We start from the raw sequence: 12,656 nt of genomic DNA, 5'->3' as shown, positions 1-12,656 counted from the left end.
TTGCAGAGAACGTAGAAGGATCATCAAATGGTTTTAGAGAGGAGAGTCTCTTCCCACGTGGATTGTGTGACTGCGGGTTGGTGTACACAAGAGAGCTGAGTACGATACCAGAGGACCATACATGCTATATATACAACACAGAACATAACAGATCTCAAGCAGATCCGGATCACGAGTTGAGAGGGAGACTGAATGATATGTGTTGTGTTGTATGATGGCTGAGTGTTCATTCCATGATGCTTGTGGTCCATGGTTTTATGTATAGTACAAGAGAAGGAGTGAAGAAAAACGCCTGCATATACGTTTTATTACTAATACTAAATTATATATATATATATCTGTATGTGTACGTGTGTAATAAAAAACTGTGCAAAAGTATCGGATTACTTTAACGATTCAGCCGAAAAATTTTTATTAATTTATTATTAGACAACACTTTTTAATATACTTTCAATTTTGTTGAAAGTTAAATAAATAAATAACTTAAGTCTGATAAAGAAAAAAATCAACCTATTTCTTTTTACAAGATAATAAAATTTAAATTACTGCTCGATATACACATGCGATATAAATATAAATCGTTTTGTAAAAAAGTGAATTTTTGGGCATAACAAATTGCGACACACAATAAAAATTTAAAACCCAACTTATACTAAAATTTTTTATATCTATACCAAGCTCTGAAGAAGCCTACCCAGGTTTTGTGAAAGCATTTCCAGAAGAGACGAGACAGGTTTTTTTTTTTGCTAACCAGACCTTCGCCTTCAAGTCTTTCTTTCACTCTTGAGACACTTGAGGAGGTCCCAACGTCTCAACGATTACGTTTGCATCTTTCATTTTATCCATATTGTACCCTACACTTCATATATATATTTATTTATGTACATACACATACAATACATATATTATATACAGGATTATATTTAATAATATACTATATAATTTAAACATCTATACCCGCACATAAATACGATAACGTACATAAACTAGACACGCCTGGCGATGACGAAAGACAGATATAAAATTTTTACCATGAGAACCCTTTCTAACATTTTGTTTAAGGGAGGCCGAGACATGAGGGAACATACAATAAGTGAGTGATTAGTTTTTGTAGATTTTAAGTTTTTTTAAAATAATTTTCTAAAAATAAAAATTTTTGTTTTCATGATCCTGGAGTTAGCAGACAATTAACAATTTGTGGATTTTTTTTTAACAAATTAATTACCAAAAAATAAAAAATTTAAATTTTTTCAAATATTTTTTTTTTATAATTTATCATTTAAAAAAAAATCTAAAAATTATTGGATGTCGGCTAACTTCAGTCTCATTTATTTTTAAAAAATTTTTGGGGCAACCCATCATGCCCTGGTGTCCTCTATTATAAATAGTAGAATAATGATAATAAGGGTTGATAAGCTGCGTAATAAAAGTTATTAAAAAGGAAATAATTTGATGCTCAATTAATGAATTTATCTTCAGAGCTTTTACGTCAGAACTAATAAAGGCAATTAATTTCTTATCATGTATTATATTTTATAATCTAAAATAATTAATCATTTACCTTCTGAAGGAATTGCATCGAAGGATCTTCAGTAAAAATAATAAAAGTTAATAAAAATAAAATAATAAAAAATAAAAGTGGATGAAAGTAGAACGACGGTAAGGAATGTCGGATGGTCTTAAGACAGGATGGAATCGATCGATGCATCGAATGTGCCGAGAATGGTGGGGTTAATTATCGAAAAATCATCGGCAATTCGGGTCGCGAGGCTGCAAGTTTGCAGGAACATAACCAAGAGCATGAGCATCAGCATCAGCAGCAGCATCAAGCCGCCAATTAGGCCAACGAGAGATTCGTATAAGACTTAAGTTTCGCACGTCTGTCAGCCACGTGTGGGCATCTTTAAACAAGAACTGCCGACCAAGTTTATATACATTACTACAGTACACATGTGTCTACACCCATATGTGTATGTGTATAAAGCTCATCGGGTCTTTATCTCCTTCCTTATTACACTTCGACACTCGATTTCGATCGCAACCACCATCTTTATTTTTTTATCATCATACTTTACCGCGCATTATTATCTTCAATCGACGGTCCATAAAAAAAAAAAAATAATAATAATAATAATAGTAGTAATAATGAGTAAGTGAAGCTAAAGAAAACAATTCAGGTTAAAATATTTCTTTTTCATATTAAGAATAAAAATGAAATTTTAAAATTACTCTAATAATTTTTTTAACCAAATCATTTTTTTTTCTCTTTTATAAAAATTATTTAAAAAATTATTTTAAAATAATAAGTAATAAAGCAAAAAACAACTGGTTGCAGACAGGCTATAGTTGACATTAACGACATTAAATACATTCCCTTAAAGCGCCATGTGTCCTCAACACGTTTGTTGAAAAAAAAAAAGAAAAAAAAAACAATTTTTTACGTCTATTTATCCCTCGTAACTTGTTACTTTTTTTGTACCCTTTATCTCTTCGTCGAATAAGTACTCCCGGAATAGCATTTTTTTAATAACTTTTTATTTGTTGATAAAAAAAAATTTAAGCAGAAACGCCGGAGAAGACAACATGTGATAGTGGGTGAGTGTATGTACGCAACAGGTCTTGGCCATCTGGAGTGCGCATGATCTTGGGTTTAAATACGTACACTAAAAGTACTTAAGCAACAGGTTCCAATGAGTTTATTTTTATATACATATACATATATATGTATATATGTATACATATTACTCAAACTACTTAATATATGTAACAAAGACAAGAATTCCCAATTCCTCCCTTCCTTTGGTTCTACAAAATTCACTTATGGCTTCCATTAGTGTCACTGATTTATAGACACTCGAGATAAAAATAAATACAAATGACTTTATTATTAGTTGTCACATGTCTTAATAAATTTAACAAATAATTAAAACATGTATAATTATTTTCAAGTGTTTTTTACTGTAGATGCATTTATATTTTTAGCATTTGTTAAGAAAAAATAAATAACAAAATTCGTGAGAAAATTTTTAAAATTATAAATAAAAGGCTGAAAGTCATAAGTGTTATATTATATATATATATATATAGTTATTGAATAGACTATGCTGTTATTTATGATTTTATGTCAGTGATGAATTAATGAAAACAAAAAATAAACCCAGGAATTTATTACTCAAATTACTTTTTTTTTTTTTTACGGTTTATATTATTGAATTTATATCTATTGACTCATTAGATGCGTGGGTGGTATAATAGATCGACGCCAAGAACTAATAACAATCGAATATTTCTGTTTGACCTCACGAGTGTCGTGTCAACGAGTCTTAACTCTTACTGTTGTAATAATAAATCGACATCATGGCACATATTTTTTTTTTTTTTTTACGTTCAAAAACAAAATTAATTTATCAGAAATATATATAGAGTACAGACTTGGATGAATTAAAAATAATTTTTGTTAAACTGTTTTGAATTTTAAATCCATTTAACGTGTCCAGAAATTATTTTTTAAAAAGCAAAATTGAAAATTTATTCAAAAAAATAAAAATAAAATGTTAATGGAAAAAAAATAAATTAGCAAACAAAACTTGTTAAGTAGTTGGTAAATAAAACCTCGCGAATTCTATTAGCGATATAATATTTTGTTTGTACATTTATATATATTTTTATATTATTTTTAAAAAGATAAGAGGATGCAAAGATGACAAACAGAAATTTTTTCCACTCAAGATTTTCTCTCATAAATCTAGACATTGAAAGGAATTTGAAATTTTAATAAAATAAAATGTATTTATACAAATAAATAAATAAATAATAGTATAGTATATATATATATATATATTAGCAAGGGGTTAACGACCACCAAGAAATTAACTCTCGGGAGTTTAACCAGCAGCCACAGCCTTTAGTTTGGATTCCAGAGACCCGGAATCCAGGGCATGCGGCAGGAATCGTTGTTAATGGGCAACTGTTCTTGTGGTCCTTAGATATATACATACCTGACGATTACTGAGCTATTAACTACGAATTGCAAATCTTTTCTATTTAACCAAACCCTTAAAAAACAGGATTAAAAAATAGTTTATGTGAAAGTTACTGGTACATCTAAATGTGCATTTGTGTAGATTATAAGTGAAGAAAAAGTATAAGAAATAAAAAAACTATCATTATTGAGTATATTTACGTCCCACGCTTAAAAACTCCCAAGACGTACGAAAATTAATGAGTCCCGGTTCAGTGACTAAAAGGCTCATTACATCACACATAAGAAATAGTCTTTCAGTTTATATTTATATGTATATATTTTTTTACAATATTACAATACTTGAATAATTTTTAACATTTGCCGAGTTTAAAAACGCCAAAAAAATTAAGCGACTCTTCTTTTCTCGTAAGTTAAAAATTATTTATTTGATAATAAAAATTATTTAAACTGAAAATGAGGATCAATTTTTTTTATTCAAAATTTTTCGTGTGCAAAATTTAAATTATCGAATCGTAAAGAAAATTTAAAAAAAAAAATTTGTAACCGCGAGGAAATTTAGTCAGTATTCAAATTTTTACCATGTGCTTAAAAATGTCAATGTAATTGAATTTTTAAACAGTATTTTTTTTTTTTATTGGCTAATGTAATTATTAAATTGTTAGCGCCATTTTATTGTGCCTGACAACTTTATTAGAAATTTAAAATAAAATATATTGTAAAAAAGAAAAAAGTGTCTAGGAAACATATATTATACATAAAGACAATAAATAAATGTTTACTCAGATATGTTCTCATATTTTGTCTGTAATGAGTTAATAAAAATGAGAAGTGACAGTATACAAGTGCAAAAATAAATAAAAGTTGTAACGCAATAATTAAATTAACTAATAAATCACACTAGCTTGTGTTAGATTTAAAATAATAAAATAAAATGAACGGCATGAGGTTAAAAGTGAAGGTGCTAAATTGACGATAGAATACTTTTCGCCGGCGTTACTAACGATCTTGTACGAGGTGGATGCGTGTATGTCCGGTCTTGATTATGTATAAGTATATACATGCATTTATGTATACATATATATATATATATATATATATATAAAGAGATAGTGTGGATGTATGTAAAGGGTTACCACAGAACAAGACTAGTGACTAGTTCGAGGAGGCTGGTGATTACGAGGGCCGATTGCGATGTAAATCGTATAGGTACGTTCAATCACGTACACGAAAGACCTCCCCGGCCTCGAACAAGTCAAGTAGAGTTGAGTTGAGAGAGTACATAGGAGTATTATATACGAATATAATCCTTATACATTGGCAGTTACAGAAGCTATAGAACCCTAAGGGCGATACTCGTCGTGTACCTAAGATGTTCATCCCCACTATTTAATTTCTATTTGTATCTTCAACTCTTTCTATATTTAATTCCTTCTCACTCTTACTCTTTTATATACGGGCATTACTATATACTGTATGCCAAATAACACGAGCCATCGGCTCTTCGTGATCGTGGCATAAAATCATTTGACTTGGCATCCGACATCACCTATGCTAAAACTAAATTTAAAAATTCACACGACAGTTGCTAATTAAACTTCCGTCTTTGAATTGCTTTGGTTTAAAAAAAAAAATCAACTGATTACGAGGCACTTTTTGGAGGCTTATAACTTCGAAACTATTAAATTTACGCTTATGGTCTTTAATACCTTTTTTGTGGGAAATTTAATTGGCTACAAAATTGTTTCTGTGCATTTTTTTTGTATCTTTAATACTTTAGCCAGAAATTTAATTTAAAGTTTATCAATAACGAAATAATTGACGTATTTTTGTTGTCACATTTAAATGTAAATTTTGGCTAAAATATTAGAATTACTAAAAAATTGTATAGGAACTTTTTTGTAGAGAATAAAATTTGCTAAAAAAAAGTATTGAATAAATTTTTAGCTAAAATTGTAAATTTGTAAGTTATCAGAATTTAAAATAATAATTGAGTGTGTGGATAAAAAAAATTATCAGATGAAATAGAATAAACGGAAATGATAAATCGAAACGGGATATAATGGATGATTGAAAAATAATGTTGATAAAAATAAAAAAGATAAAATAAAAATATACGCATCGAGTCTTGGTCATCGTTTATGTTTCTCGCGGGTATATATGTATTTAAAGAATAAAAAAGTGGAATCCCAAGAGACGTTAAGGCTGTTGGTAAAGTAGCCTTATGTAGGCTGAGTAAAGAAGGTACCGGGAAAGCGCGACAAGAAGCTCTAGGTTCGTGCTGGCACTTGGATTCAAACAAACGTGCCATCACCAGAGCAGCAAATCCAACGGCAACAACTTGACTTGATCATCAACTTAAGGTGGATCAACTTCATGTACTGATATACCTACAATTCAAGTAAATAACCTATACACACATATGTACATATATATATATATATATATATATACACATAGTCTAAAGACAATGTAATGTTGCCTGCTGTGTCAAAGAGAAAGAATAAGAGACGAGAAGACGACACTCCTTGGAATGACGATTAATTTAAAGTGAAACAGGAATAACTTCTGATCAAATTGGCATCGTAATTGGTCTCTCCTTTGATGTATTACTTTTTTATTAATCAATTTTTTTCATTACTTCTATTATTATTATTGTTGACAACCTCAATTATCTAAAAAAAAATTTTTATAAAATAAAATTTAATTTAAATTAAAAATAAATATTTTATTTAATGGCATAATAAAATGTCTTTAATACACTTAAAAAGCTCATTGAGAAACCGGATTAGAGTTTACTCTAGCAGACGGCAGGACGCTGGAACCAAAGTAGAGGAAAAAGATCGGCAATGTAAGGGAGCAGACACGCGTGGGAAAACTGGTGGTGGGAGATATGAAACTACTGCACAATTTAATTTTATTTTTCCCTGCAATGCTTTATATATCTGTATAGATATGTTTGGCGGTATGTGTATATATATATATATATACATATATGTGTTGGTATGTTTATGTATGTGGTATACTGGTTGATGCCGAAGCTCATGAATAGTCGAGACTCTTGGAAATCGGATCAGTGACCCCTGGTGTATTTTATACAGAGGAATAAAATAAATATAGCAAAAAAAACAAAATTAAAATTAAAATAAAAATAAGCAAAATAAAATGAAGCGGTTTAAACAAGGGTGGGAGTGTTGAAAGAGTTTCTTCAAGTGGTTCCTCGGAGGTCAGAGCATGTAAGTCCAATTAATAGTCGGTCAACCGTGATACTCCGTTAGTCTGGACAATCATGCACACACGGCCTCAATTAATCCTTGGACGTACCAAGTAATACAAACTTCTTATTTTCCAATTAGGCTGCTCGTTACAATGTTACAATAAATAATAATAATTATTATTATTGTTGAATTTTAAATCTAAATCGAAAATGAAATTAATGGTTTTAAAATTCATTTAACTTTAAGATACTTGATACTCCATATGTATACTACATATTTATGTATCTCGAAGAGTATCGAGACATTTAAACAGATGTGATGGACAATGTAGAGTAGTCTGAACAAATATGGACAGTGCACTTATATGCACGGAGCACAATACCGGGGATCGAATAAGAACAGTCATCAAAAGCGGAATCTCAAGAGTTGAAGTACAGGACGTGTGTCCTCGATCTCTCTGTACTCAAACAGTACCGGGTTTACTTCTTTAGTCGCGTTTGACGAAGAAAATGAAATTAAAGAGCATTGCGGGTGCACCGGATGGAGAAGAAGAACAAAAACGCTGTCCCGCTTCTTTTCCGAGATGTCTGTATATGCTCGGTAGGTGTCGAGGTCATCGGCCAGTGTTACTACAGGTACCATACCCTTTATTATATATAAATATATATATATACATACATAAGCTCCTTTTCCCCACAATATAATTTCAATGCGACGATCCTTAACGACTTGATAATCAACCGAAGCGTCAGTTAATCTAAGATGTAACTGTGCAAGTCATTATTTTAATTCCGTAAATCATAAAAGATTATTTTAAACCCTCGGAATATATTAAGTTATTTATTGCATTATTTTTATAATTTACAAATAAAGTTAATAATAATAAAGCTGATAAGATTATTTCATTTAATTTGACCCGAATAAATCATATGGATTTTTAAATCTATTGTTGTATATATTAATGAGAATGAATGACGTTGTATAATCGTTAAAATATATAATAAATGTATATAGTGACCACCCTCAGTTAACTTATATTAATCGCATTAGAGTAAGTTACGGGAGTTTCTCAAGCTTTCACCTGAGCAAAAGCCTCGCCCCGACCTCCTGTCTCTTTTATTATTCTCTTTCTCGCCTATTTTCTCTCGATGTGATAACGGTCCTGAGTATATGCACATACGTCTTATTGCATACGATAGAGTAACTAACTTTACTATTAAGAGTTTAAAGAGTAAGTGAGTGAGAAATAACGAAATAAGTAAAATAAAGCGAACGCGATTTAACCAGGCAACCATGCGAGAAGTGACACGCTAAAGTCTCTTATGTTACGTTACGTTGCATTAGATGTATAAATATATATATATATATAGATATAATACTTCTATACTGATATATCGCGGTGGCCGTTTTACTTAAATGTTTTCTCTATACAGATGCCGATTTGTTGCCGTGCCAATTTCTTGGGCGTGACCCATGATTCTGCTGATAAGCGTTTCTATATTAAATTACCGTGTAATAAATAACAGTTAATGTAATTATGATTATTATTAATTTACACAACTAATAAAAGTATTCTAAGTATAAATATTGTTTGTTTTTTGTGCAAAAAAAAAATTTTTATTTTTTCAGTATTTTTCGAACCAATGCACGCAAAAAAATGAATTATAAAAATTAATAATTGATGGCTAGAAATTTCGAATGTGGTCACAATTTAATATCATTTCAAATAGCAATTTCGTGGTTTTATAGAATAAATTCTAATAATCTTAATTTAAATATTGAAATTTAAATAAATCATGTTACAAGTAATAGAAGAAATTACTGTTTGGTAGATAAAAAAATGAAATTATAATAATTTAACGTTTCAGTATCAACATTCGCTACTTGGAACATTAGTAATAAAATTTTCAATGTCGATCAATTGATTTTATATACAACGTTACATAATTGTTATTTCCTTCAAATTGTAGAAAGTATATCTTAAGCGCATCAATTTTCATAATTTGAAACAATAAAATTTTACTTGTGTTTGTGGGCTTCCAATGTATGTGAAAGAATTAACCTAAAGTATTACTCGACTAATTATAATAGATTATTAAAAAGGTCAATGTTACAGTAAGATTTATAAGAAATCAACTTTAAAAATTTTATTAAAAACTAATTTGAGACATAATTTTTAATTGACTCTGCGTTATAAAAGACTACTTAAAAAATTGATTTCTGTTATCAGTTTATTCCTAGTTAAAGACTTTTAATGTCTTATACGATGATCACCTCAATTGACGTAGAAAATAATTCTTATCGTAAATGGTCGAATTAATCATTAACTTGCTATAAAAAAAAAAAAAAAAAAAATAATGACGTGGAATTTCGTAGACAAAACTTTAATGTTTCCCTCTTATTTTACAGCGTATATAAGTAGATGTTTTTCAGTATGAGTTTAGTTGAAGAGCAATAGACCAATTACTATTTTATTATTTGGTTTTAATAAAGAAAAAATAAATATGTCTAAAGTTTTATTAATTTTCGCTTTTTCTGCATTACTCAGTTGTGCTATGGGTCAAAATTTTGAAGATCCATACTATAAATTAAGAATGAAAGAGCAAGCGGCCAGAATCACAAATAACCTTAGAAAACAACCTCAATCTACAACAAAATTGGTAGAGCCGACAACAGAAGCAATGGAAACGACAACAAAAGCAATGAAAACGACAAAAAAAGCCATGGAAACGACAACAAAATCATACGAATCAACGACGAATTCTGATAATCTTAAAAATTTAGAAAATTCCAATAACCCCAGCACATCTGAATTTTGTCTAAGAGAAAAATTGCCTGTGAGTATTTGTTAATTATCAACCTAATTATGTTTAATACAATGATATCAAAAGAAAAATATATATTATATCAATGATAAACTGAGAAAAAAAATTTATGCTACGAACTAGATTTAGTTTTCTCATTAAAGTCGCCGTTGCTTCAACGACGACAAATATTTGAGTAAAAGACACCTCATTAGAAATCATTGAAGATAGTTCGCAGCATATATATTTTTTTCTCAGTATGTAATAGTACTTTGTGTGGTAAGAGATAAAGAGACGATTTCAGATGAGAATAGAAACTGAAATTACATGAAATCTAAATCGTATTTTATTCCGTGCCACCACGAAATTATATTTTTTTTATAATTACTTCCATCCCCATACGAAAAAAATATATATCCGGATATATCCCGGCCAATCTGCATATAAACGACATATATAAAAATGTATGTCTCATATATGCAGATTGGCCCGGATATATACGGATATATATTTTTTTCGTATAGGAAAACAGAGTTTGAATGTTTGAAACTAGTCGAAATGAGACATTTTAATATTAAGAGTGTGCTTATCATTAAAAAAATTATTGTGATTGAAAGCATCTAACATGTTACTATAAGCAGGTTTCGTGAAGGGAACGATATGTATAACTTTAGTAGCAATCTGGATAGCTGTCGTAGCATTACATTCTAGTACCATTTACGATATTATTATTGTTGTCACCACGATAGGTATCTTTAACTTAACTAACCAAACTAATCTCTCAACAGCTGAAACAGTATCGTGAATATCAGAAAATTATATCGTGCTAGTCGTATGAATTTTTTTTCCGCGGGATTTAATTTCAAGTCCCTAATCCGGATTGGTCTAACTATAGCTGATACCAAATCAATACCAATATAATACTAATACTTAATTTTAAATAGTAAAAATAGTAACTATTCACTGTTAAGTAGTAAAAAGTATACCACTATTTGAATTAGTGACATACTTTTCACTGGCAATAAGTGACTATCCACTGCTAAATAGTGATTGTCACGTGATCTTTACTAATTCGTTTTTAGAGAGTAATTTGATTTATTTGACTGGCTAAACATGGATTTAAACATACACTGTAAAAAATTCGCGGAGTGAATGCGGAGTGAATGAATTTTTAATTATTCACTCCGCAGGGGAGTTTTCGCGGAGTAGATAATTTTTTTATTAATTTAATCCCTCTGGAGTGAAATTCACTCCGGAGCGGAGTTTTGAAAATATTATTAATAAAATATAACTCCACATAATAAAATCGAAGTAAAAATTCGCGTATTACATTATTGATCAGCTGATATGCACACACATAAGCATATACATATTTAGGCACACACGCGCACTCGCACACACACATTTGCACACACGCACACATTCGAACACACGTACACATTTGTACACACGAACACATTTGCACACACGCACAAATTTGCACACACGCACACATTTTCACACACGCACACACTCAAACACACACATGCACACACACACACACACACACACATTGTTTAGCAGTTTCATATAAATTAATATAAATTTATTTAAGTATTAAAGCTCCGGACCAGATTGAATTGGGAGTGAAATAAAATCCGCGTCACTCCGAGATCACTCCGCTAAAAAAAACTCCCAATTCACTCCGCATGCGGAGTGATTTTTTTTTAAACTCCGGAACTCCGAGTGGCGGAGTGAATCTGGAGTGAATTCGGATTTTATTTCACTCCCAATTCACTCCGGATTTTTAACAGTGTAACTATTTTTAAGCTAACAATATGAAATAAATTGAGAAAATTTTGATTAATTTGTGATCTTATGCGTTGTTGTATTATTATTGTTATTGTTTTTTTCAGTGTTTCCCCTCTAATGATAAGTGTTGCCCTGGATTTACATGCTCACAACTGACATTGGTGATGAATCCTGCCGGACTTTGTGTACCAGAAAATTATAAAAAGCTAATTCTCCAAGGGATGGCTGAAGTTTCGAAAGAAGTCCCCATGAATTATTGGGACATGTACAAAAGTATCAAGACCAAATTTTTTTAATTAATTAGTCTCTTTCTATATAATATATATAAGTTGTAAAATACGATTAAAAGTTTGTTTAGTCAGGTCCGCTGATCTATGCGTCTATGGAAACTTAATTGAACTTCTTACGTTTTAGGCTTGACCTTAAGCGTTAATAAAAATTAAATTATCTGCATACATCGACTCTCTAACCTAACATATGAAATTAATTTAACTAATGACGTACGTCGTTGTAACTCGTGAAATAGCTTTAACGAAATATATATACTAAATGTTATTTAACTTATTTATTTTTTTCAACATCCTTTTATCCTTATCCTTATTCGCTTTTTATCTTTACTCAAGATACACACCTATGAATAGCGATGAGTATGCGGAGGGGGGGACCAATTACCAACTAAGATATTACACAGACTCTTTTAAGTTAATTTTATTTTTTTTATTCATGAATAATAATTAGAAACTCACAATTTCCTTCGTAGGACGTTAAAAAATTTTTTATTTTGTCCCTACCCTATTTAATTTTTTTAAATCACTAAATATGCAAATTATGAAATTTAACATAATAATAAATAATAACAAT

General features: G+C 30.0%; 2 protein-coding genes across 3 annotated transcripts in view; one reads left to right on the top strand and one right to left on the bottom strand.

Annotated features, from left to right (window-relative positions):
- LOC130669157 (neurogenic locus Notch protein) overlaps positions 1–12,656 on the bottom strand; it is a 152,709-nt gene that overhangs the window by 93,931 nt on the left and 46,122 nt on the right. The window lies entirely within an intron of this gene.
- Positions 5,836–12,287, top strand: LOC130669159 (uncharacterized). The gene is made up of 3 exons (XM_057471903.1): positions 5,836–7,835; positions 9,749–10,037; positions 11,900–12,287. The coding sequence occupies exons 1-3, from the start codon at positions 7,741–7,743 to the stop codon at positions 12,089–12,091; spliced, it is 576 nt and encodes a 191-aa protein (XP_057327886.1). The 5' UTR covers positions 5,836–7,740; the 3' UTR covers positions 12,092–12,287.

Source organism: Microplitis mediator, chromosome 5, assembly GCF_029852145.1.
Source record: "Microplitis mediator isolate UGA2020A chromosome 5, iyMicMedi2.1, whole genome shotgun sequence".
NCBI lineage: Eukaryota > Metazoa > Arthropoda > Insecta > Hymenoptera > Braconidae > Microplitis > Microplitis mediator.
Note: the sequence above shows the minus strand (reverse complement) of the source record. Positions and strands in the feature narration are given on the sequence as shown.